The 27804-nt window shown below is 46.0% G+C and overlaps 1 protein-coding gene across 1 annotated transcript in view; it reads left to right on the forward strand.

Moving 5' to 3' along the window:
• The first annotated feature begins 1988 nt into the window (after positions 1–1988).
• Positions 1989–27804, forward strand: part of HOMER2 (homer scaffold protein 2) — a 58688-nt gene continuing 32872 nt past the window's right edge. Inside the window, exons 1-2 of the mRNA XM_074600911.1 lie at positions 1989–2254; positions 26732–26888. Of these exons, the coding sequence (XP_074457012.1) occupies positions 2163–2254; positions 26732–26888 (249 nt within the window). The 5' untranslated portion in view covers positions 1989–2162. The remainder of the gene's footprint in view (positions 2255–26731; positions 26889–27804) is intronic.

The following is a 27804-nucleotide window of genomic DNA, read 5'->3' on the forward strand; positions in this document are numbered from 1 at the left end:
TCCATTAGATATTTGTAAGCCGCATACAGCACTGGCTCATAAAACACAGCTTTCAGATACTCACCAAAATGAGCTAATCACTCAGAGAGGACTAAGTCGACTCTTCTCTGATGAATGGATTATGTAATTTAACAAAATGAAGTGAATGGTGTAAAACAGTGAGGTAAAATCATACGATTTATGGTGAGAGTTTTTTCCACGGGATTGCCAGGCTGCCATTTTTTCCCCTCGGAGAACACTACCCCTCGCTGTGTCCCCAGGAAGAGAGGAATGGTCACGTCAAAGCAATATTCAAGGCTGCAGCCCGTCGTGAACACAGAAGGATTGTTGCTTTTGCCATGACTGTCCTGGACAAAACGGGACCTTGCCTTCAGCTGGCAGAACGGGACATGGGAAGTCTTTAGGGGTCAGTGGTTGGGTGAGGAGTTAAGTCTCCTTCAACATCCACAGTAACCATCTGACTGTGGTAAAGCAAACAGAAATGTTGGAGTGGTGTCGTCCCACAGCCTTTTGAAAACATCTATGTAATTCACCCTGCTTTTTTTTTTTTTTCCCCATGGCATAGACTTTATTTGAGTGTATGGCATTGATACTCCATTTTGGTGTTCCAGATATCAGGAAATAGTTATCTGTCAGAGCAGGGAACAGTTTCCTTGCCCATAGCTGGAAGGTGTTATGTTGCTGGTTGAGTTCTCCTTTGAGGGTTCCCATGAGGTCCCCAGGTGATACTGGGGACAACCCCAGTTATTACACACTAAATTAAAGCAAGCAAGCATTAAGTCTTTCCCACAACTTCTAAACTTTCTTTGAAAGAAAGGATAAATCAATGTGAGATTAAAAAAAAAAAAAAAAAAAAAGATTAAAATAATCACTCTTGGTGGCAAGGTGTTAATTATAACTTTGTGTGGGAGAAGTTAAAATCCTCTCTTATGTGTGAATTGGGCATCTTTTGCCCACAAAAGAATAACTGTGTCTGTGTAGCACAGTCCTACAAATACCTGAACAAGCAGGTCCGTGGCTTTCCTATGGATTTGTGTCCTGTGATTGCCTGTGAGATGTCAGTGTCACCCTCGTGGTTGGGCAGCCATGACACAGCTCTTCCACACTAGTGACACGTTTCCTTCCGTGGAAAGTAATCATCCCTCTCTTTATTTTCATGAAACCTAGAGGGAAATTATAGCTTTGGGACCAGATTTGCAGGGGGACTGAAGGCCAAGAGAGGGTCAGTCCTCCTGATGCACTTTGCGCTCCTGGGCTGAGCAGCAGCAGGGTGGTGGCCAGATCAGGACTGCAGGGCTGTCTGCCAGGGCCCATTGCCCAAAGGTGGCTGAAATTGCCCGGTGGCTTAGAAGCTCCTTGGGATGGCAGGGACGCACACACGGTCTGCGCTTCCTTCACTCCCCCGGGAAAAGGGATTCAAAGCCTGAGGAGCCGCGGGGAGGGCGCGATGGCGGGAGAGAACCGCCTGCTTGCGTTTCACAGGACATCTCTCGGCGGTGACATCGCCTCGGGGTCGGAAGGGCGTCCCCGGGATCCGCTCTCGGACCGCAGCCGTGCCCGCGCCGCGGAGCCGCGGCTGTCGGCGGGGCGCGCTCCCGCTGCGGGACAAGCCGGTCCCGGGACAGCCGGTCTCCCGGAGAATCCGGTGCCGGTAGCAGCGTGTCCGGGACCGCCGGTCTGACCCCGCTGTTGGGGCTTCACGGCAGCGGGCGGGGCCGCTCGGAGGACACCCCCACAACTTCACCCGAAGTTTTATCGCCACCCTGTCCCCTTCCGGCAGGTCGCCCCCGCCTCCACCCCCCCAGCGCAGGCACCGGGAGCGGGGACACACACCCCAGATGCTGAAGCCTCCCACCGGGGCTTCTCGCTCCCCACCCGGGACACAAACCCCTCAAGGCGACTCTCGCCGCCGCCGCCTGCCCGGGCCCGGGGCGGGGAGCGGAGGGACCCCGGGGGCGCGCCCCGCCCCGCCCCGCCACCGCCCCCGCGCTGCCGCCTGGCAGGGCGGCGGGTGCGGCGGGAGCTGCTCGGTGCCGCCGCCGCCCGGGAGGGAGGTTATGTAAGGGGGGAGGGAGGCGGCGGGAGGAGGAGCAGGACGCCTCGCCGTCGCCGCCGTGCAGCCGCAGCCAGCCGGGGCCGGTGCCGGTAACCGGGGCGGCCGCATGTGCGAAGTGGGGACGCGGCCGCCGCTGGCCGCCGAGCGCGGGGAGCCGCCGGGGGGTACCGCCGCCGCCGAAAGGTGCCGAGACATGGGGTGAGTCCGCCGAGCCCCGACTCACGCGTGGGTGCCGACCCCCGCCCGGGCGCCGCGTCCCGCCCCGACCCACGCGTGGGCGCCGCCTCCCGCCGCCCCGGCCCCGCGTCCCGACCCACGCGTGGGCGCCGTCTCCCGCCGCCCCGGTCCCGGCCCCGCCGCAGGTGCGCCCGGCCGCCGGGAAGCACTGTGAGCGTTCCCTAAAACCGGCGGTTTATACTGTAATTAATCATTTACCACCCGCGCGGAGCGGCGGCGGGGAGGCTCCCGCCCGAGGCAGCGGCGGAGCGGGCACGCAGCGGAGAAAAAACACCCCTGGGCACGTTACCGGCGGCAAAATCCCCGCTGGAATAAGCGGGGAGGAGCCGGGAGGGGTGTCGCGGGCCGGGGGAGGCTGGTGCGGGGCCGGGGGGTCCGGTCCCTCGGCGGGGAGCTGCGGCATGTGCGCCGGGCTGAGCGGCGAGTTCATCCTCAGATGTTTCGTGCTCTGGCTCAGCGAGAGCTCTCGGCTGCTGGAGGCACACAAAAAACTTGCCTGAACTGTGCCAGTTGTTCTCTAATTTCTGTAAATGTTCGCCCCCTTGTTTGTTTTGGTTTTTTGGTTTTGTTTTTTTTTTTTTTTGACATGCCAGAAGTCTCTGATCACATGTGATGGCCTCTTGGAGAATTCATCTTGATCTTTCAAAAAAATCAGTCCTGCATTTTTCTTCTCCTTTAACTTTAACAAGGGGACAAAAGCCAAATGCTGGCCTTAGAGCAGTTTGTGGACGAAATATGAGGAAACAGAGGCTAACGCTGTGCTTTTGGCTTGAACTATATATAGGTTTGAGATCCTCTCGACCAGAATGTCTTGGGGGATTCCAAACCCACACATTTAATTTGCTTTATTTTTATCCTATTAAGTTCTCTTATACCTTTTCTCTTCCTTGCCTCCCCTCACCCCCCTGTGGCAAGGAATCATTCTCCGGTTTCTGAGGCTCCTTATGCCACTTCCAACTATGCAAACTCCCACTATAGATTTGTTATTGTCAAAGTGATATAATTTGAGATAATATGGATAAATAATGAATTAAAATGCCATCCATGTGTCTGAATTTGATACCCAGAAGTATTGAATAGAAGTACATGGGCAGAGGCAGAAATAAGATCTAAGTCAGTATCTCCCTGTGTTTCACATCAGGATTACAAGGGGCTCATCTGCTTCTTAATTATGTAAAGTTCCACTGGAAAATAAAACAGAAACTGTCCCTGGGGTTGGAGAAAGAAGCATCAAAACCTGGCTGGAGCAGCGCTGCCCTGCTGAGTCCAGGATGGTCAGAAACAGCCATCCAAGGGAAATTTGCCTCTGTCGTTTTTATCTGGCCAAATATTTTTGTTGTCATCATTTTTAACCATTTCTGTACTGGTAGATTGGTGTAGCTGAAAAGTTTAGCTGTGGCTTGAAGAGAATTGAGTGGAAGGTTGCAGTGATCCCCACCCCCTTCTGTAAGTTGATTGTAGCTCTGGGCTCGGCATGGTCCTGCTCTGCCTCCACAGCTGTTCCAGTCGCGAAGGACTTGAAGGCTTTTGAGTGCTCTGGTTGTGTCATGCAGTCTTGTACAGGTACAAGGCACGTTTACCAGTCTGGTTCAATATCCTGATTTAATGAGCCTCACTCCAAGTAAGTTATTTCAGTCTTGTACCGGTGCACGTGAGACCAAGCTCCCAGCATCATTCATCCCCAGGGTTTTGGCGTGGGTTGTACACACTCGTACACTCTGTACAGAGTGTAGACAAGGTGTTCTTTGGATGTACATGTTGCTTAGTGTCTTGCGTCATTATCTTGCCATTCACCTTTCTCATACAGAGAACTTGAAAGTATGTTTGTGATAGTGTTATTGCAGCCGTGGCTCAGCACACACGACACAGGAGCAACCTCCCCGCGTTCCTCCACATTCCATTTCTGCTGGCAAATCCTTCACCTCTGTGTGCTCCAGCTTTTCATTCTGTGAAATGGGCACCTCTGTACTCATCTGTCTTTACCAAGTATGTTGTGATCAGAGCACGGAGCTCAGTCTTTCTTTCTTGAAAGAATATATTTTGTCCCAGACATTCCAGTGGGATTTTGCTTCCTGGGCATGTTTTGGTGTCACGTATGGAGCACATTCTCACAGAAATAACGACAATAATTTGACTCAGCTCTTAAATTTTTTTTTTTTTTTTCCTGGGGGTAACCATTGCTAATGATTCATTTAAATGCTGCCTATGGATTTGGCAGTGACTGATGGTGCTATGAAACCTGATATAGCTACTTGAGCTCAGCAAATCTATTTAAATTGCTTATTAGCTGTGAGCTGAGCTATTTAAACTGTTGTTTTAGTTCAACTTACTAGGCAGCAAGGTAGTGTCAAGTCTTATAGAAATAATTTGCATGTTTAAAAAAAAATTAATGCCCGTAATTCAGGGGATACGAAAACAAGTGTTGTAAAAAAAAAAAAAAAAAAAAGTGTCCAGGAAAAAAAAAAAATCTGCTTCAGTGCCCATAAAAATCAATGTGAAGGTTCCTGCTGGCTGAAAACCATTGTCTTTGGGTCAAGCCACTGTTAAGGATCTCACTGGACAAATATTTACTTATAGGGGAACAAATCTTTTCCTAAATCACCACTTTCTCCTGCCCAGCATATCTGATAACTACTGTTACCTCAGTAGTCTCGGAGCTTAAACTTTAGCCATTTGAAAACCACAGTGTAACGCGTTTCCAGCTGTAGAAATCTTTGTCTGAAAATATCACCTGATTTGTCTCTTGGTGTTGCAAGCCGAGGGCTAACACAACCAAGAAAGTGGCTCACTTGTCTATGGCTCTGGTGGTAGTGAGCTGTACCTACTCATCAATAGCCGTGGTCTGACTCAATTTGACCTCAATTTAAGCAGTCTAAGCTAACTTTCCAGTTTTAAAGATGCTTCAGGTTTAGTTATTAGATGATTTAAGGAAGTATTGGATAGCTGCTTCAGCTGTGCTTACATTCTTTTACTATTTTCATTTCTTTAGCATTTTTGAATTTCCTTATCAGTCCCCTACAAAATATTCCTTTTTATGAGGCATGTGACAAATATCCAGTTTGGATTAGACCTCTAAATCACTTCACTGCTGCTGAAGCTGTTATTTATATTATCTGTTGGATTAAAACTGAACTAATTTAAGTACCCTCTAGCAATAAAATTGGATTTTAAATCTGTTTTGTAAATCGTATCAAAATGAAAATCAGGCCTCTGAGTGTTAGAAGGTATTGCAGAAAGCTGTACGACAATGTAGAGGTGTGTGCTATGTGGGTTAATGATGAACTAGCTCACAGTACACGTTTCTTTTGGCTGATAGGAGATGGCTTCTCCATGCTGCTCCCACAGGGGCTAATGTGATAAATTAGTCCCGTCCAGCTGGGATCCATCCGTACTTCCCCCAGGGGGACTTTATGCCCACACCTTTCTCCAGGAAGGTGGGAAAAGGCGAGTTTCCAAGCCTGGATCAAGCAATGAAGTAACTTCGTCTTAAGGAGACCAGACTGAGGAACAGCTCTCTGCCCCTCCTGTAATATTTTTATGAAAAGGTGCAGTTGGGGGCCTATATTGCTGAGAGTGGTGGTATGTAATGTTTTTGTTATGCAGTGACATTTAAGAGCATCAGGAACGTGCCTTGCACTCTTCCCTTCTGCTGTTAGCAATAGTAACATCCATCGGCCAACATACAGCTTTATTTGGGGAGTAAAAAGCAAACAAATGGGAGGACGAGGAAAGAAGAAGGTGAAGAAAGCAGAAGATGTGATGAAGGAAGGAAGACATTAATTTTGGATGGTGTTCAAGCTGGCCTTTCCCGGTACCAGCAGTACTTTAGATACCATGGTGATAAGCTTCCCCTAAGAAGCTCCGTAGCGGGGAACAGCGTGTTGCAGAGGAAATTCACCTTGGCCGTCATCCAGCTCCTGCTGAAATCCATGGGAGTCTTGTGCCGGCTCCCTCCAAAGTTTGTCCGAGCCATCTGTCCATGAGGGAAGGGGCCACCCTGGGACCCCGGGAGCAGAGGGCAGATAACAGCACCCGGCTCTCATTGCCAAGCCAGTGTCCCTCAAAGCAGGGCTGGGATGAGCGTATGCCCAAACGCAGCTGAGTTGATACCGTGAGCTCAGGGACTCTTTGTTGTTTATTTTTGAGGCTTTAAGGTCAGCAGCTTCAGTTCCTAGCATAGCTCAAGGTCGGGGGGGGGGGGGGGGGGGGGCAATTATATCAGGCATCATCCGACTGGTGATGGTGTTGGTGTTCAAGGAAAGGGACTGAGATCTGATAGATGCTGAGGCTGTTAATGTCGTGATTTTTGAAGCAGCTGGCTGGGGATGCTTGAGTCTTCGCAGCCTGGGTTCCTTATGTGGCTATTCCCATTTTGCAGGGGGGGTATAAACAGCTGCTGTTCTGACTTGGAGATTTCGGTACCTCTGTGAACAGATACAGGTGTCTGTACAAAATCCAGTGGAAAAGTCAGATCCAGAGAACTTTGAGTTCTGGAGCAGTATGTTGGGTTCACTGAAATAGATGGGAAAACACCGTTGACTTCAACAGTATGTATAAAACCTGTTCTGTGTAGTTCCTTTCTTATATTTAACACAATTTAAATAAGATTAGAGAGGCAGGGAGCTTGGTGGGGTGCGGGAAGAAAAAAAAACAGAGCAAACAGCTATATTGTCATAAGGATTTGTGTATGCTAAGGATCTTGGTGTGGTCGCGTTCAAGTGAGTGAACAAACCTGTAATGTTGGAGCGTTTCATCCAAGTCTGCCACCAAGTGAGACACGTTGTCGCCTCTCACACAATCACGTGAGGCATTTGTAACAGTGCAGATAGATGCATGTGACTGAATTTAGGCAAAAATCTTCTGTGTGAATAAGCTCCAAGGAAAACATAGGGTTGGGAGAAATTACGAAACAAGCTCATAAAAGAGTAGCAGAAAGAAATGATGAAGGAATGATTGGCATGAAAGACACAGTGGGTTAAGGAAAAACTTGTAGGGTCTGCTAGAGATGAGTTCGGCAAATTACAATAGGAAAAATCTGCCAGTGCCACAACTGGTTTGAGTGCCCTGGTGTAAATTTCACCAAAATTTGCTCGCTAGACAATGCTGTAGAAAGAGTGAACAGAAAGAAAACTTAATGCTGAGAGAGTGATTGTAGTCAAGTTGCTTTCAGTTACTAACCTAATTAATTACTACTGTTAATTTGATTACCACTTGAGAAAACTTATAAATAAAATATCCTCCCCAAAGTTGGGCTGTCCCTCAAGCCTTTCTTTCCATTTGAAAAGAGGGTGGTGAGTAGGTCTCCTGGTAACAAAGGCATCATTTGAAATGTTAAAAAGAATTATTTGATGTTCAGTTCCTGTAAACTGAAAGTGGTTTTAACTGGTTCAAGATCTGACAAAGGATCTTAAACTGTTCAAGCATATTCCCGGCATGACCAAAACAGGCAGAGAGGAGCAATGAGTTTGCTGAGAACCTGAGAGCAAAGGCATCAGCCTGGTTTTGCATCTGGATTTTCTGCAGTGCTGTGTATTTGTTTTATTAATTCGTCTCTATTAATGCAGTGCCTACAATAAATAGCCTCACCCATGAACATACATTTAAGGATGCGTAAGCGTTTTGAATCAGCTGTTGGTTTTCCTGTTGACTTTGTGATGGGGTGTGTGCAGAGTGGGAAGGTCCTCAGTCCTGAAGGTTGCTACAGGGTCAAATCTCTGCCTGCTTTCACCTTGAATGCAGTCCGTCACATTTGTGCACTTTGTGCCCTGCAAATAGAGTGTGTGACTTGTTTATACTGGGTTTTGGTCGTGGGTTTTTAGGATGTAAGTGTGCTTAGGGGAACATATTTCAAGTATGTTTCTCTGATAATTCAGCTGTACTCTGTAAATAGCTGACAATCCTGTTATTAAATCTCAGAATGTGGCAAGGGCACTGCCTTCAAACGAAGACAGGAAGCATTTAAGCTTGAACATTAAAGAAGCACTTTTAATGGCAAGAGCAATTAGGCAGGGAATAGACCATTAGTATCAGGGAAGGTTACTGCTGCGCCATCGCCACACATCACCCAGCACGGGTTAGAGACGGCATGAGCAGGGGTTGTGTAATACGTACTCATGCAAAATGTACAAGATGAGATTGGATGATGCAGTTGATCTTTGATTATATTTTTGATGACACATCCTAGCTGCTCTCTGCCTGTTTGTAAGAGAGAAATCTGCCCGCTGCTGCTGGCTTGGATGCTCTGTGCTTAGCTCATGTGTGACACGAGTAGCTGGCTGCTTACTCCTCACTGACGTAGCAACTATTAGAGGCTATTGGACCCTCTTGCATCACTTGGAAATGCTTCGTAATGGTAATTTTGCCACTGGGGTCAGGATTAAAATGAAGACAATATTTTAAATAATTGATGCTTGAGGCATTTTAGGATTTGTTTGGTGTTTTGTTTTGTTTTTTTTTTTTTAAAAAAAAAAAGGCTATTGCTGGGTGACATCACCAAGCGGGACAGCCTGCTTAATGACTCATAGGGGAGCAGGAGGCTCTGCTGTGTAGGTGTTTCAGGATTTGTGGGCTTCATGTTGAAGGCTGGCAAGACTGGGAGCTTTAGCTGCAAAACAACTGTGGCTTTATCATGGAGAGGAGCGAGCAGATTTGACACAGGGGAAAGAGGGCCTGGCGATGGAGGTGTGAGCAGAAGTGACTGCTGGTTACTGCGCAAAGCTTGTTCACTTCGGTGGCAGCGCAGCCTCCTTTCCTGCTTCCCCCGCACACTAGTCTGATTTTATTTATTTGACGTGCCTTATCAAAATGCAAGATTGTAAGAATTTCTGAAGTGACAAACTGTTTTCTTTCCGTCTGGAAGATTCACTGCAGCCTACAGCATTTAGAAACTCGAACCCTGCTGCAGTTCAAAAAGAAATGTTCTGTAGAAGTTGCACTTTGCCTACGCATCAAGGGGCCTGAGAGAGCCCTCTGGAGCTGCTAGGTGTTGTTATAATGCAAATGCTAACAGGGAACAACAGAAGTCCTGCAACTGCATTCTTATCAGGTGAGGTTTAGTACATCAATGCAGCAAGACAGCAAAGGCCTCTGTGGAATATGTTTAAAAATATGCAGCCAGCTTGTACAATATTTTTTCCTAAAGCTGCTTCTAGTTGTACCAAGGATCCTTCCTTGTGGACTGTGAAATGGTGTGTATGAGTACTTACTGCATAAATACTTGTTGTTTGCCTCTGCTTATCATTTTGCAGTAGATTCTATTCAAATGTGGAACACTGTATTTTTTGGGGGGGGGGGGGAAATATAAAATTTAAATCTTGCATGGCCCTGAAGGGAAATGTTAATTTTATTATGTGGAGGTGTGAGCATCTTATTTTCAGTATTCATTACTTATTGTTTCATCCCTGGAAGAAGGACAGGTAGTGTAGCCAGAGCTGGGAGTATTCAGCAAGGCTTTTCCTTTTGAAAACGTAGTACTTCAACACGCACACTGTCTCTCCTTCATGTTAATTGCTTTGCAGTGACTGACTCAAGTTCTTCACTTTTGATGAGTTGCTCTGTAATCTGTAACAGCAACACTTTGTTGTTGCCTTTGTTTCATTTCCCACTTTTACCAGGCTCTTCTATTCCAGCTTCTCACTATAAATCTGTTGCACACATCTAAAATGTCTCCCTGCAGTTATTTAAGTGGGAACATGTGATCTGGTTTGTGATATTAAAAATTGTCAATGAGAGCATTTGAAAAAAAATCTGAGAAATTCTCTGAGACGAGACATGCAAAATGTCGCCAACCAGCACCCAGGGCTGTGCTGGGGCTCTGAGCTGCTGCGAGGATGCGTGGGAAATGTAGGGAGAGCCTGACACTTTATTATTGTTTATTTCAGAGATGGTGATGTCTAAATACATGAGGCGGGGGCTCTGCTCTGGCGGGTAGCTCAGATGCTGGTGCGAAGATGGCAGCAGCGTAGTTGTCCCCCTGTCTCTACCTTGCCATCGCCCCATCCCTAACCGGCGTGTACCTGTGTGCTGCCCCGCCAGGGAGAGCCCCTACCTCTTACACCGTCAAGTAGGACAAACCCCTGGTAGCCCCAAAGCCAAAATACTCCTCCCTGACCTGCCAGGAGGTTCCTGCCCAGACAGGGCAGCCCTGTGGTGCTCACAGGCACAATGTACACCCAAGGGCACAACCGCTGCCCTTGGGGGTACGAGGAGGGGAGATAAAAGCATCTTTGGACTCTATTTATGTACATGTATAATCCAATGATTGTCATAATAATCCCCTCTCCTCCAGATGGGATAGGGAGAAATTTATTCTTTGATGAAACAATAAAGGAGATTTAGTTGCCTGAAACTTTCCAGCACACAGGTGAATGAGAGCTCTCTCTTTTCATGATTATTTTATTTTGTGTTTGACAGCTGTTTGTCACTTATGTAGTCCGTTACAGGAGATAGCTCATTTTCTGTTGCCTGTTGTTTGTGGAAGTGGTCTTTATAAACTTGTATTTAAGGGATCTTCTAAAAATGCTAATATGTAAAAACGAGTCTAATTTGGTTTATGGTTTTTTTCAAGATAACAGAAACTGACTTTACTGAGAACAGGGATTTGACACTTTGCTACACCCACCAAAATTCAAGGAAATTCAATTAAAAGCTTGAATCAGTTTTTGGGGCCGGTTTTGTTTAATATCTTTATCGATGAACTGGATGAGGGAATGGAGTGCACCCTCAGTAAGTTTGCAGACAACACCAAACTAGGTGGGAGAGTTGATCTGCTTGAGGGTAGGAAGGCTCTACAGAGGGACCTGGACAGGCTGGATGGATGGGCCAAGGCCAGTTGTATGAAGTTTAATAAGGCCAAGTGCCGGGTCCTGCATTTCAGTCACAACAACCCCAAGCAGTGCTACAGGCTTGGGGAAGAGTGGCTGGAAAGCTGCCCGGCAGAAAAGGACCTGGGGGTGCTGGTGGACGGACAGCTTAACATGAGCCAGCAATGTGCCCAGGTGGCCAAGAGGGCCAACAGCATTCTGGCTTGTGTCAGGAATAGCGTGGCCAGCAGGAGCAGGGAAGTGATGGTGCCTCTGTACTCGGCACTGGTGAGGCCTCACCTCGAGTACTGTGTTCAGTTCTGGGCCCCTCTGTACAAGAGGGACATTGAAGCGCTGGAGCGTGTCCAGAGGAGAGCGACCAGGCTGGTGAGGGGTCTGGAGACCAGGCCATATGAGGAGAGGCTGGGGGAGCTGGACATGTTTAGCTTGGAGAAGAGGAGGCTGAAGGGAGACCTCATTGCCCTCTACAGCTCCCTGAAAGGAGGTTGGAGAGAGGTGGGTGTTGGCCTCTTCTCCCAGGTGAATAATGAGTGGACCAGAGGAAATGGTCTGAAGTTGCGGCAGGGGAGGTTTAGATTAGATATTAGGAAGAATTACTTTACTGAAAGAGTGGTGAGGCGCTGGAACAGCCTGCCCAGGGAGGTGGTTGAGTCACCATCCCTAGAGGTATTTAAGAAATGTCTAGATTTGGCACTTCAGGGCATGCTCTAGTGACAGAGATTGTAGGGGGTTTTTTTGTGTGTGTGTGTATGGTTGGACTCGATGATCTCAAAGGTCCTTTCCAACCATGAAGATTCTATGATCTCTAATCTCGGTTAGAATGAAACACAATCACAGCGGAGCAAGGGTCAATCCCATGTTGCAGAAAGGGAGCTGTTGGTTGGGGAGTTATTTGGGGTAGACGGGGAGGCTGCTCACCTCCTCCTAGGCAGATCCAGAAGTGTGCCTGAGTCTGTGCTTCCTCAGGGAGCTTTCCTTTCCCCTCTTCTACCTTCCTCTGTGCTTTGGAGCAGGGCAATGGGTGTTTGTGCATAACATGAAATTCCCGTTTGTCTTTTGAGAGATCCGAAGGACAAATAACGTCTTTAAAGTTTCCGTGCAATCCTCAAAGACGTTCCCGGACAGAAAGTTCTGAGCATCTGTTTTTTGAGACCTTCAGAATTGCATATTATGGAAGATGCATCAGCTCTCAAGGACTTAGTCGTACGCAGCCTGACGCTTCCAGTGATCTCCCTCACTCTGCTTTGCCTCCCCAGACTCCTCTGCGAAGCCTGTGGTTTTGCGGAGGGCTGTGGGCAGAGCTGCCTTCTTCAGCTGAACCGAGTTCCTCATGAAGCTTGGGGTAAATATGTCTCCTGCGGCTGTGGTTACCTGTGTTTCCCTCTACAGAAAAGGTCTGTTCTGAATTTTTCAGTCTCGGAGCAGTAATCCTGCATACGTATTGTTCAGATCTTTGCAAGAACTTTTCTCCATTGAGTTAGAAATTAGCATTTCAAATTCTATGGGGGAGAAGTTGCCAAAGCTTGTATTTTAAGCTTAGAGTTTGGAACAGAATCAAAATATCTAATCCACTTTGCGTTCCCTGTTTGGTTTTTCCTCCCTGCCTTATGAATTGGCATCCTTATCCTAAGGACATAGAGCAATATTGTGTGACTCTGGAAGGCTTTTCCCATGAAATATCAAAGTAACAGTCACTGATTTGCAACACGCTTTCAAATAACTGCTACATCAGTGTAAGTGACATGAGGCTGTACTGGAAAGAGTTTTGCTCGTCAGCTGCTTTACAGGATGACCTCTGAATTATTGGCCAGAAGAGAAAATAGACACACGACCTCTGGGAACAACCTGGGGTGGTTCAGTGCTGCCTGTTACCCCTTAAAATCACAGCTGATTTCCAGGAATTAAGCGGGGTGGTCCAAACTTTGCACCGTGGATCAAAGTTACTTTTCCTCCCTTTCTTTTCTTTTTCCTTCTCCTTTTGGCACTCCTGCTTTCCCCTGTGGTGACGTGGGAGCTGCCGCGGCTGCCTGCGGGGAGGGCATCCCGGCCGGTGCCCGGGGCGGCAGCAGCTCCCAGCCTGGGTCAAAGCGTTGGCTGGGGAGGCACATGGAAAAACACGGGGCTGCTCTGGGTTGTCAAGGGAGAAATGGGCAATTGAAATGCATATTTTTTGCTGCCTTTCAGGGGTAGTAAATCTTCTTAAAAGAAAACTGTGTTTAGAGAGTTCTGTAATAGAGGCCGTACAAGTCGAATCGATTTAATTCTTAGGGTGCTAAAGTGTGAACGTGCAAAAAAGCATAGTAAGAATTTCTCACCAGTTGGCACCTTATCCTCAGTGGCTGAGTGAGTACTTGATCCATTCTGCATACTAACACCAGGCACTAATTTTAGATCACAGGGACTACGAAGAGTGCAGTTTCTAGCTCTTGACTTGCTATGCTTTACTTACGGCAAATAAGGGAATGTGGTGCATGAACTTTTTTCTCCCCCAGCAGGTCAGGTGTATGCTTCCACCAGCAAGGAGTCTCCTACCATGAGAGTGCACTCAAAGTGCAGAATACAAGACATTATTTTTAATCCTATTTTCAAACATATAAATGTTCATAATTTTGTTCTGAAAATTAAGAAAAAAAAATAATTTGTGTAATATGGGTTTTATTCTAGCATAAAAACCTGTTTAGAATTTACAAGCTGATTTTGCTGACATTTGGTTGGTATAAATAAGCAGTAACTTAGAGCAGAAGAGGATCCGGTCTCCTGCGTGTACTCTCCTGTTGTTTTGAAGGGTGAATTCACTGCTGCATAAATCTCATAAAAGGTTCAAAGCCCCACAGCAAAAGTATTAGTAAAGGACACAGCCATAAGCAGGTTGCGTTGTCTGGGATGCGTATCAGCCTGACGTATTATCCATTGAGTGCTTTGTTGGCATTTGGTAAATACGATGAGCTACCGGCTGCCTGCTGAAGTAGCACTGCAGAACTTAGCAATGGCTTATCCAGTCGGCAGTGAGCAGGATGAGCCTCTGTTCGCCATCCAGCTGGTTTGTTTTGTTTCACAGGGTTGCTGGGGCATAGTTCTGTCCTCTCCCAGCTGATTCCTCTTTTGGGAGCAGACATGGGGACAGCTAAATGCATAGAGGGCATGTATAGTCCTACTTCGGAGACCCTACTGTCCATGGTTTGGGCAGTCCTCCGCTGCATTTGCATGGGCCAGGGCTGGGTATGAGGCTACCTTTAAAAATAGGACAGTAACTTCAATGTGTTTTCAACCAGAGAGCAGGGAAGGATTTAGGAAAAAACATACCAGGAAAAGAAAGTATACGTTATCAGTGCTGCCAACTCACAGGGCCGCTGGCGTATCAAGCAGCAAACAGTGGCAACTAAATAAGGGCAATGCAGAACAGCTAAAATGAGGCATGTTATCCCGTGGCTATCGCAACGGCGCAGTACTCCAGCTGAGGACCCAGTACACAACCGCTTTCATCAATAACTGTGTGATACCCGCAGGCCCTCGAGCCTCCACCAAACGGGAATCCTGGGAGGGAGCCCAGCCCCAGCGTGCCGGCCCATCCGAGCCCATCGTTTTTATCCCAGTTCATGGAAAAATTATTTTAGATCATCTCATCACTTTAAACATTTTGGTAAGTGTTAATATACTTTCAGCGCAGTGGAAATAATCACCATATGGCTGTAAGGTTTGCCATCTGTCCAGAGATGCTGAAATACAATTAGTCCGTGTAGCCCATTTATCAATCTATAAGTGACAATATTCACAGTCCTGGCAACTTTGGCTGCTGACAGAATCAGCACTTGCACAGGCCTACCTGTCTGGCCTTATTACAGTCAATATATAAATGAGACGGAAAAAAATCCCATCATTCAGCTGTGTCCTTCACCCTTGACAGAAAGAAGAAAAAAGTCTATATTGCTGTAAACGAGACTATGGAAATGTTATGCCTTCACTTTTGTAGCACTAATTGGATTTTTATGTCTAGTAGACCTTAATTTCATAAGGCAAAGCCAGATTTACTTGCAGTCTTTCAATCAAGAAATACCAGCAGGACAGAGTATGTCATGGGAAAAAATTAAGTCCTCTCCTGTTGTACTACCTTCCAAGGCACACAAAGCTAAATGTTAGAAACACGAGAAATGTGATCATTAGCATCATACAGGTAAGATTTTATTTTTCCAGGGTTTCTTGTTTGACTTCAGATAAGTGAGAAGATGACTTTTCAGCAGAGTGAATAATTTTTTTGAAAAAAGGTCAAGGCCTTTTTATTTTAAAATTGCTAATGATCTGACACTATATGGGGTCTGCCTTTTGAACGCTCCTGCAAATGTAGCCCCTGGCGGGTGTCCTAGCCTGGTCGCTCAGGGCTCTTGCTGCCTTAAGACTTGGTTTAGATTTGTAATGGCTAATGCATATCCAGAAAAAAATCTTGAACTTTTTATATGGTTTTACATATTTCCCGGACTCATCCTGCATAATAAGTTTATAATAAGAATGTGTGCTATGTTTTGTTTATTCTACAACTTTTCAGCCAGCCCACACTAAATTTTGAGACTCCGCTGACATGAGAATGTCACATTTTTTTCCATATTTGCATTATAGCCTGTAGTTATGGAACCTGCATTGCATGAAAAATGTTGATACTTGAAATGAAATCCTCCCATAGCCCACACCTCGCATAACCTGTGCCTTGCGTAACCCACAAAGTTGGAGGCATTGGCACGCAGAAATCGGGAGTGCCGAGGGCGCAGGACTGCGTGCGGGGATCAGAAATGTGGGGCTGTTGAGGTTCAGGAATTTCTGGGATAAGTTTATCCTAATGTCACCTGCAAATATGCACAGATTGCCATGTTAGCAAGTTGTAGGGGTTTAGTTTTGTGATTTCACTGGTATGATTATTATTTTTCTTTTTTGTGGCAAGGGGAATAGTGGATTTTTTGTTTTGTAGCTACTGTGTTTCTCATGAATAACCTCTTGGTGAAGTGTTTCAGATTTAGTAGTTTTTCTCTCTGAAGCTCAGCAGATTACCAGAGCATCTTCACTTTTGCGCTGGGGTTGCTGACAGCTTTTTATACCAACAAATAAATGTACATATCTGAGATCTGTACTGTAAATCTGATGGCAACAGATGGTGTTATATTTTTAAAGATTAAAGCGAATAACGTTCGCTTCTAAATGTTTGAAATTTCCTTTGTATTTTTAACTCGAAGCAGAAGAAATGTGTCATTCTGTGATCTTATTGGCTGCTAGTAAATACATTAGTTTCAAGAACCGTGTCCCCCAGTTCCTTAGAGAGGTGCTGCCTGTGTGCCAGCAGCGACCAAAATACTCTGGTTGCTGATTCTATTAGTCTATTAAAATTGTCAGAAAATGGAAAACTGCTTTCTTCCAGATAGTCCAATTTAAACCCCATCGAGTGGGGAATGATGCTGGCTTTAGCCATGCTCGTTTGTGTCCAGCACCTTGCCCTTTCCCGCCAGCAGCTGCGGGGTTCCTGGCTGTGTGCACAGGGGATGTGCTGGAACCTCTCCTTGCTGTTTTTATTGGTGTTCTTGACTACATTTGGTGATTTTTGTCTTCTAGGTGGTTTGCTCAAGAAGGAGGCTGGTAGCAACGGATCTGTTGGAACATGGCAGTGCTGTTGCCAGCCCGGTGCTGTTCTCAGCATGGGCAAGTTGATACAAGCACTGAAAACCCAGTGTGGGCATTGGTTTGCATCTTTCTAATCTCTTACAGAGTAAAACGCTTATTCTTTAATTGCTTTTAATTTTTTACATGCTTAAGTTTCATTAAAGGCACGCATCCTTGTATTAAAACCATCTGTCGGCGCACCTTTTTCTTGCAGTCTAATAAAGCGCTCAGACCTGAGTGTTTTATTAGCCCAGGTGCTCTGGCAGCGTCTCTGGTCACGGCGTGTACCAGCACAGGGCGCACGCCGTCCCCTGCCAGCACTGCCTGTGCCGGGTGGTGGCCACCACGACAGGGAAAGCCCTATCGTTTGCTTTTGACATTACGCTTGGTAGAATCCCTTATTTGATCCTTTAGGCGGTAGATCAAAAAGAGTTACACAACTTGTTCTTTAAACTGAACTGATTGGCTTTTTTTTTTTCTTTTTTCCCCCTAGTGTAAGTGGAAGAAAAGCCTCAGGGGAGAGTATTTGAATAGGGCATGGGAAAGCGTATCAATAATTACATGCATGGATTAGTGCACAAAAGTACGCCCCTCCAAGGATTTGCTTAGTTCTGTGGCGTTCGAAATAATGAAGTGTTTAATCATATTATTTTGCAATAGTGAGGCTTTGATTATGCTACTGATTAAAATCAACTTTTCAGATTTCTTTGTGCAAAGATAACCTCATCTGCCATGCAAATTCTTACAGTATGGGAGAAGAAAAAGTCCTAAACATAAGGATGCCTCCCTGGTGGTGTCAGTGGTTTTACATGGACAATCACACGCATGGTTTTTCACTTCAGTCTCCTGTTTGTAGGTACAGTGCATTTTCAGAGGATCGTATGTCCTCTGAAATTTAATTTCTTGATTTTTTTTAAATAAACACCAAATAGCGCTCAGAACCTCAAAGTATCCCCAGCCTTCTGCCACACAGAAGACGTGGTGCAAAGGATTAGTAATAATAATAAAGACCCCACTAGCACGCTAAAGGATTTTTCCTGCTGGTTTACAAGTGCAAAATAAATTTCTCTCTTCCCCCAGTATTGTGTCCATGTTGTTTTCTCCCCTTTGACCGTTCCTCACCAATGCTAACTCCAGATGTGTACGGGGTCTGACGTGGGGTGAGGAGGCCCAGCAGCAATGCGCTGCTGGCACCTCGTCTGCCCCAGCATGGCCAGTGCTGGGGGCTCCTGGGCAGCGCTCGCTGCGGGGGCGAGGGCTCTGAGGAATGCTGCCTCTCGGTTTTGGATGGTGCTCGAGGAGCTTGGCGCCGTTCAGATCTGCAGACTGGAAAAATTCATGGCGGCACGGAGCTGTGGGCTCGCTCGGGTTCGGCTGGGCTGCTCGGGCAGCAGCGGAGGCTGATGTGTGCCCCGCGGGGCTGAGCTGAGTGTTTCCCTCATGTGGGGAACCCCCGGGCCCGCTCAGCCCCGCACACCCCACTGCAATGAGCTCCTGTGGGGTCCCTCCTGCGTCGGTGGGAGCAGTGAGCTCCTGTGGGGTCCCTCCTGCGGCGGTGGGTCTCGCCCAGAGCTTTCCAGAGCAGCCCCCAGCATGTGAAACACAAGGCTAGTGCGTGCTGGTGCCTCATCCTTCCTCACATCAGCGGCACGGGATGGATTTTGGTGGGTGCCAGCAGGTGTGTGCGGCAGAGCCTGGGGGGGGGGGTGTTGCCATCCCTGGGTGGGGGCCGCGGGCACCGGGCAGGGCGCAGGAGGCTGCGGTCCCTCTCCTGCAGGCTCGCGTTCACCACGCCAAGATTTACACTCCCAATTTACAATGGCAATCTCGCGCTGAAATATTACAGTGCAAACATTGTGCCACAGCGGAGGCTGTGCTAAAAAAGCATTAACTCTACTGGAGCAGGGGTGAACCTCAAGGATGTAATTTTTAACCGATCCAGAGAAACAGGAAGGCTTTTGGGCTCTGTTTGTGTGCTGATGCAGCCTCATTTGTCAACAAGGTAGGAGAAGTGCTGGGCGTAAACAGAGTATAGAGGTATTTTTTCCGGTTTAATAGGGTTTGCATTTATCCCCATGCAAATGGCAGGCCGTGTAAACGTTCCTGTGGGTGCAGATTTGTGTATCTGCTTTCAGTGTCTTCTGAGGAAAAATCTCTGAAATAATCAGAGTAACACAACCAGTTTCACACACGTGTGACTGAACTTGGTTTTTTTTTTCTAGTAAATAACCTTACCTGTGGAGGGTTAGTTCAGGGTCCTCTCGGTTCCTGTCACTTGCGTATGAGTGCTTATTCACAGAGTCTTGAAAGGTTAATAGCTGTCTGGAGATAGCCCAAAAATAAAGTGTGAGCTTTTTCACTGCCGAAGTTAAGCCTTTTAATTTGTATATTGACTTCATAAAGGCATAATGGTATTGTGAGATCTCGCAGATGTTACAGTGACTTTCATACCAAGAGCTTTTGTCGTGAAGATTTATTCTTTTGGACTTACTCAGCCGCAAATCAAAAATGAGTTTAATTAACATCTGTGCTTTAGCTAGCTAGGTTTTTTTCTTAATTTTTTTTTTGTCTAAATAACTGGAACTATTATGTTTCCTGCAAATGCAAGAAGCATTTTTGCTAATTACATTCTGTCTGTTGAAATAATAATGCCTGTAAAAGGAGGGAGCTAAAAAGATGGGGGGGGGGGTTCTTGCATGAAATTCATATATTCCTGGGGGTGAGTTGATATCAAACCTAGTATAAAGTGGGCAGCAGAGAGTCACAACTGTGGTTACTTGAGCACGACCCTGCCCTTGACGAGGATGAGCGCTGCCGCTGGATTCAGCGCTGCTTCTCAGCCTCATCGCGGGCACTCACAGGCAGATGGGTCTGCTTGCAGAAGTGGGATAAAAGACTGGAAAGAAGGACTTTGAGTAATCTATATTTTAGAAATAGCTGTTTCTTGTTTGCTCTTTTTTTTTAGGGAGGCTGTAATTTCTGTCCTATTAGTCTGGGTGTTTCAGAAGTTGTTCCCTGTACCTGCAGTTCAGCTCTGCAGCAAAACACCACCCAGCAGCGCAGCATTTGTCTAGCAGAGTACCCACAAAGGCAGTTTAATGCATATTTATTTTTTTACAAGCGAGAAAAAAGAGCAAAAACCGAGTGTAGTTGTCCCCTGCTAGCCCAGCTTGTCGCTCTGGGCCGGTTCTCCCATCCCTCGTGTGCAACAACAGATATTAAGGCCTCTCTCTCCTTTCTGCACTCACCTTTCCTGCCCTCTGTTGCTCAGGGTTGCTTCTCCATCCTTCCCAGTCATTTTTGCTCTGGCAATCCCTGCGTGAGGAGGGCTGTTTGCACTGCGGGACAAACGGCAGCTGCCCAGGTGTGCGGAGCCGAGCAGCTCCGGGCAGACCAGTGCTTGGCTGCCGGCAGGCAGAAAATAGGAAGAAAGTAGAGAAATAGGAAGGCTTTGGGCATCCGTTTATGTGCTGATGCAGCCTCATTTGTCAACTAGGGTAGGAGAGGTGGTGCGGGTATACAGAGGACCGATATTTTTTTCCGTTTAATAGGGTTTGAATTTATCCCTACGCAAACGGGATGCCCACCTGCCTCCACATCATGCGGGAGCACTTGTTAAAACCACCAATAGCTTCTCTCTGGTCTGTAAAGGCTGTTAATTTTTACAATAATCCCCTTTGTTGAGTGGTGAATATTCAGCTGTTGATTTAGCCTTTCATATTCACGTAGTTAAAAACTTCCCTGGGTGGAGGATCTGGTATAAACCTGCCCTGAAATGATAGCGATAGCAACGCTACAGAGAGGAAATGAGGTGATTTAATTTTATTTCCAGGCTTGCTATAGGCTCTGTTATCCCGGGATGCCATCTTGCTCTCGATGGCTCTTTCCTCAGGTGTAAAATGGAGCCGTCCCCCACCGGCTCGCTTCACCCTGTGAGTCCTGCACCTTCTCCACCACTGCTGGTGGTATGCGCCGGCAGCCGGCACCGACCCTGCCTGTCGCAGCCGATGGGATCGGACTGCCCCGGATTAATGAGCATATGCCAGTTTGGGAAGGGAGCAAGCTGCCTGCCTTCCTGATGCCGGTTTGCTGCTACCACGTCTGTAAAATGTGGCGGTTTAGGGTTGGCCTCTCCCCAGCTCTGAGTATTGCCCATGCCGATGGTCCAGTCTGCCATCCTGGTCCCTGACCCCAGCCAGGAGCGAGGTGGTGATGGACGTTGAGTGTACCTTATCTCAGGGAATTGGGCTCAGACAGCTGAATTTGCTTTGTTTGTGGCGGACGCGAGAGGGACGCTCTTGCCCATGGTGAGGCGAGGAGAGAGTCCTCCAACTCCATCCTCAGTCATCGTTAAGAAGCTAATTTGTGTGGCTTTCCACTTCATGAAAAGATCTGATCCAAGGTGGCACAAGCCTTCAATGTGTAGAGGTAACAGGCTGGAGGATAGTGGCCTCTCTCTTTTGCTTTGAGCAAAGATTAATTTTGTGTGTAAACTGCAACCAGTGTCCTAATTGCCATGTGCGACACCACGAACTGTAACTTCTTCCCACAGTAGTTATGTTCTCCATTAGAGGTTGGCTTTTACTTGGATTTTGGTGTTTTGGGGAGAGGCTTGGTTGTTTTTTAAAGTTTGAGATGTGCGTGTATGAACAAGTGAGTAGCGTTACGGGCAGATTAAACAGTAATTTTCACAGGTAATTTTTAGGCATCAATACTTGCCTGGACTTTCATCGAAATGACTATTTCAAATAGGAGAAAAATCTCCATCTGTGAACTCGGGGGCCACAACCTGGAGGGGTGAGGTGGCTGCACCCTGAGGCGTGGGGACCCCCGGTGCCGACACTGCTGCATTTTTTTATCACAAATAAATACAAATGGCACTCCAAACTACATTATATGTGATGATATCCATAAGGGATTAGTTCTTTTCGTTGCGCTGTCAGGCGGTAGTAGCAATGCTTGATCCAAATAACTATTGGCACCAAGTGTATCATGTTGCCTTTAGCAAATAAAATTTTTTGTATCATTGCGACCAGCATTGGGGGGGGTTTGTCACAATCTAGGGTTTTGCGTTCGTACCTACTCTTCTTCTTTCTTGAAAGATCCTCATTATCTAATACTTGTTATAGCAAATCACTGCAGATCTGCTGGCACTGTCAGGTAGCATAAACCTCAGCGTGTGCATGACGCTGGCCTGTAGCGGGAAGCACCATGTTCCAAAAACTCTGCGCTGACGTGCTGTCTGCAGGCATGTGCGTCCTGCGCCAAATGGCAGCTATAAGGGGACGTATTCTTTTAAAAAATGTCTTTATGCCAATTGGTAAATTGGATAGTTAGTGCAAAGCTGGCTAGGATTAGTGTGGGGAGAGCACGGATAATCCTGTCCTGTAAACTAGGAACCCTCTTCATGGAGAATTTTATGTCATCCGTTAATAAAAGTCTTAGCAAAATGTGCAAATAGTGGTTTTGCCTCTGGTGGATTACCAGGCAAAGCTGCTGTCACAGATATGTTTGATGTTCCAGATCCTACAAGAAATAAAGCAGCTGCTTTGTTCCATTTACCGCGTCCACCTGATGCGCACTGGACACTTTGCACATTTCAAAGCACTTGGGTGCTGCTCCCGCAGGCACCCACGTGAGTCACTGTGTTCTATTTACTACAAAAAAGACTGCTGCAATACAGAAGTGTTCATATCATCAGTGCCTTGCTCGAAGCCAGAGCCGGCTCCGTGTGGCCCTGCGTGTGGCTGGGGCCCCGGGGCTTTCCCAGGTGCTGGCTGGCCACCAGCCAGGGTTCGCCGCACCACGGCTCCAGCGGCCACCAATATCCCACAGCCCTTGTGGTGCTGGCTGCCAGTCAGCGAAGGCTCTTTGCAGCTGAAGTGATTTAAATCACTGGTTGTGCACATGATTCAAATGATAAACAAGGAACTTGGAATTAAATAATTTGAACTTTCCCTAAGCGAGAGCTCATTCCCGTTGATTAGGAAGAGTAATATAAAACACATGGCTTGCAGCTAGTCACACACTTGTAAAATTTGGCATGGTTGTATATTAACCAGAAAGTGATACGGTATCTCACACAGCTGTGGATGCGGTTACTTAGCTCCAGAGTCTTGGTTTTTGCTTTTTAAATTCTTCAGAAAAGGTTAATGACATATTTCTACATTAATGGAGAATGATTGCTTTTTACTTGAGATTTTTCTGACACAACACAATGATGGAAATTAAAAGTCAGCTAAAATGCATAAAACCATGAGTTGAAAATTGCAGTCATATTTATAAAAACATCCTGGCCATATTTAATAATGAAAAATCTTATCAAAGTGCATTTTCTGTCTTAATCTGCATTATTAAACGAAGAACTATTACCTGTAATTTAGGTCTCCATTTTCTACTTTTCAAGCAGCTTTACTCTAAGCAGTGGGTGTTGCTGTCAAATTGATTTTTTAAACAGGTTTTTGTTTGTTGTTTTTTTTTTTAAAGACTATTTAATCAATCATTAACAACTTGGGTTAAAATTAATGAGATTTTAAACATTCATAAATTCTCTTTGTTTTCTGGTTTACGAGTCGGCAGCCTGGCTGGCTGGCTGCTCCCGGCCTCCCCAGGCAAACTGGGAGCCTCACGGAACGACCAGCTTACAGGGGCTCAACCGAGGCAGGATGCGCTGCGGGAATTCCGAGTTAGCATTGCTGTTCTTCTAAGCATAAGACTTGATAAATCTCTGTTAAAATGAAAAAGAAAGAAGAAATCCTGGTAAATGAAGTCATTCCTCTATCAGTAAAGTGCTTTCTTTAAAGTGAAGAGTTGCGAGTGAGTAACGCAGAATAATCCTTCTCAGTTTGGAGCCGTGTGAAGGCCGTGGTAAGTGTTGTAGAAGTGCCTAATTCAGCGTTTCGTTTGAAAACAGTGCCACAGTGCGTGCTTCACTGGTCAAAAGAGTTTGGGGTGCAATGAAGCAGGATGTTTCCCCTCCGTGTTGAAAGCTGCACCACTGGAGCTTGTTGACACTGTTGGCTTTGCCGACCCGCCGTGGTGTGAGGCCAAGCGCGGTGGTACTGGCTCCCGGAGCCGGCCGATGGGCACTGCTGGTGGGGTTGGGCTCCCTGGGGGGCCAGCTGAGCGCAGACCTGCGGGTGGGTGCGGCAGGGCAGGCACGGCCACAGAAATGCATCTTCTTTTCTTAATTATTATGAGCCAACACCAGGAAATCCTTCCAGGAGGTTGTGTCCTGGGGGCACTTCGTCTGCTCCAGGGGGTCAAAAATCAGTCCTGGGGCTTTGCTGCCTTACGGAGCCACCTGCAGGAGGAAGGTCAAAGGGGTATTGCAGAGCAACCAGGTCCCCTTCCAAGTTTGAGACTCAACACAAGGTCAACAACTCACTTATCGTGAATGTGCTAAAATGCTTAAGTTTATACGTACTTTTTTGTTTGTTTGTTTAAATAATTCATCAACTAGCACAGTGTCACCGTGAGTGATAGGACTGCTGTTTGCACCCAGGAAGACAAAATGCACTTTTTTTTTGTTTGTTTAATAATCATAAGGATTAGAAACAGAGTCAGGTTTTGCCTTTACTTTTTAATAAAAGCCCCACACGAATGGATAGATGGCTATCTCAAGCCGTGAGCTTCATTATCCACTAATTTATCCACTTGGATGCATGGTGGCAACAGTAGCTGCTCCAAGACTCCTGAAAAAATTGAGAAAGATAGTTTTTCCCTTCATTCTACTTTTGTTATCTCCAGATGTACTCTATGTGCTTGCTGCTGCTGCTGCAGGAGGCCAGGCATAAATTTTAGCAATGTTTTTTGGCATTGTTAAGATGACTTAACAGAGTTAAAGTTGTTTGTGGAATGGGTTTGCATGAAGGAAAAGTCTGAAACTTCAGAAAGTTTAGACTGCAATATATAGGTCGTATTACCATTAGCAAAAACGTTAGTAGAATCCACAAAAAATAGAGTGCTACGTAAAAGGCAAAATAAATTCAAAATTATTTTCGCTTGGGAAAGTACATATTTTTAGAGTAAAAGAGTAAGTAGCTTGGGGGAAACTTCCCTTCCCTGCATTCCTTATTGCAAACAAACCCCACGACCTTCATGGGCATTTCGCTGCTAATCCCGTGTAATGGATGACGGAAATATTTTTAAAATGTTACAGAGACCTGCCCCTTCTTTTCTCCCAGCTAAGGACGGCATCGATTTTAGCGTGTGAAATGAGTCAGGTTCAGTGAGCTACTGATAAGGAAAAGCTGAAGCAAATGCTACTCTCACAGCTGTAACATGACAGTCCCATTGTAATTTCACTTTATTTCATATAAGTATTTTACAGAGTTCAGCACAGCTATGCATCCAGAAACCTGCATGGCGGCCCCTGGAAAAATGTAAAACTTTGCGTATGTCTTGCAAGGGGAAAACCATTGTTTCATTTTCTCCCTCCTGAGGCTTTGCTGGGCTTTGCAAGCTCACGCCATCTTTCCTGAGCTAATTCTACAGGTAGATCGCTTCATCTGCTTGATAGTCGTTGCTGTACTCCCCTTGATTTTAATTTAACTGCAACGGTTGAGATCTTGTGTGGTGTTTGATACAGTTCCTACATACGGCACCTAAAGTTGTTCAATTCTAAAAATGCGCGGGTGTGTGGGTATACAGGGAGCTGAAGATTATAGAAATCTTAATAAAAACACAGTTCCAAAACTATGTGACCGAGAATAATAGAAGAGAATTACTTATATAAATAGGAAAGAATAGCATATGAGAGCAAGAGCTCTCTCTGGCCTTTCACCTACCTCTTTTCATTTGCTTTATGCAAAATTCAGCCTGGCAGCCTTTTCGGTTTCCATGTGGTAAACGTTTTTGGGCAGTAACTCTATTGTAGTACAATTGTTTTTGAATCCTGTCATAATTCTATTCTATACGTAACTATTCATGAATAATGTTTTGTATGTGATAACAATATATTGAGCGATGCACTTAATATAGACTGTTAGATACTGTAGCTTTTAAAAACTCAAAGCATAAAAATGTATATAAAAGCACAGTAGAGCTTGATTTGCGGATCGCTTCTACTTGTAAACTTGGATTGAAGGTATAGTTAGAATGGAATTTAGTTTTATGGCCTTTAAGTTAAAGTCTTAATTCTGATCTTCAACCTAGATGACTTTGTATCACGTTTTATTCTTTTGGTCCTGCACCCTCCGCTTTTCTGTGTGATTGTCGTGTGTTGAAGGTAAAACAAAGTCCCTCCGCTGGCCGCACGATTTTCTTGATGAGTAAAAGCATCTGAGGAGGGCTGGTGTTTAGGAACGGGGTGTCCGGGGCAGTACATCACCCACTGATAGTCGATCTGAAAGGCAATATGTATCAATGCAGGGTTCTGGTTGTTTCTTTTCCCCCTTGCTCCCCTGGATGATTGTCTGGTTTTGCATCCGATGCAATGATCTTGCACATCCACAGAACAGTGGGATTCTAAGGATAGAGAATAATATTTCAGTAATTATACCATGCCTGTAGATCACCGGTATCATTGGTGCATCTGCAGAGGAGCTCTGGCTGTAGGTAGTGGTTCACAGGAATGTGTGGCAGGAGGAAATCCAGCCGGGGGGAGCTTGTTGTTGCTTTTGGCAAAATATGTGGATGGGGAAAGAAGGAATGCATGTGAGCGTCCTTTCCTGGAAATAAATATTTTGAGGAAAAGGTGGGTACTGAGTTATTGTAACATGGGGATAAAAAAGCTGATTGCTTCCTGGGCTACAGCAGTAACTTTACGGCACTGAGTGTCACTTCGCGATGCCAAGGAGAGGTACCCAAGGCTGGATCGCAGCTCGGCAGCATCACTGCTCTGCTTTTTCACTTGGGGGATTGCCAGGCACTCTCTGTCTTGTGCTTTCAGCATGCCTGGTCAAGGCTGGGCTTCTGGGACATTTCATCTTCTGCAGACTCATGCATCCATTTCTCCTGTCCCTCCCTATTCCAGAGAACAGCCCATCTTCACCACCAGAGCCCATGTCTTCCAAATTGACCCCAGCACGAAGAAGAACTGGGTTCCCGCAAGCAAGCAGGCTGTAACTGTTTCCTACTTCTATGACAGCACGAGAAACAGCTATCGGATTATCAGTGTGGATGGAGCCAAGGTAGGAGGCTGATGGTACCCCGGCGTGTTTACTGTGCGGAGAGGATCGTGACTGTCAGCCCTGGCTGAAGATGGACATAGACGTCTATCTTTTTATCTTTAAACTTGCTTTTTTAATATGATCCATTGTGGACACTTGTAGTGATAATCGGAAAGACACCTTAAAAATGATTTTGCCAGAGTTAATTGATTTTATCTCTGACTAGTTTGACTTCATGATCTTAATGAACCAAGAACTTTAAGTGTCCAAATTGAGTCTGTAACACAGTATCTAAAACCTACCATCATTTTAGGTAGATAAGGCTGAGGCCCTTTTGGTGAAAAAACGTTCTTTTTAAAGGGAATGAGGAGACAGATGTGTGCAGGCTAGAACTTTTTATGTAAATGCCAACTGCATATTCACTTTTGCCTGGTTGAACTGTTTACAGGTTAGCACTTAATTTTCTTCAGCTTTTGCACTGGAGTTCATCAGCCTCAGATGACAAAATGAGGCATGAAGATTTCCCCCCCACACACACTCTCTTTTTCTTATTTTATTTTGCATTACCAGATAGTTTGCTGAAGTATTCCCTGTAAGAATCCCAATCAGTCGGATGGAATGGGTTGCTCAGACAAGTGTTTTTATTACATACTAGGTTTATCCCTCTCATTAGTCCCTCCGAAGTAACTTGTAAGGTGACCACTTTCCCCTAGGAGATCCCAATCAGAGGTATAAGTTAAAACATTTCACTCATGTACAAAAATCATTGGTCATTTCTGTCAAAGCGCAAGCCACAGGATAACGAGACAAGTTTACAGCCTGTTTATCTGTGTTCCTGTTTGGATGAGGATGTTAAAATACCACTGTCCTGGGAGAGAGAGATGGCAGAAATCATCCCTTAGTAATTTTCTATTTGTCATGCTTATTTCACATGCTT

This window comes from Larus michahellis, chromosome 9, assembly GCF_964199755.1.
Source record: "Larus michahellis chromosome 9, bLarMic1.1, whole genome shotgun sequence".
Classification (NCBI taxonomy): domain Eukaryota; kingdom Metazoa; phylum Chordata; class Aves; order Charadriiformes; family Laridae; genus Larus; species Larus michahellis.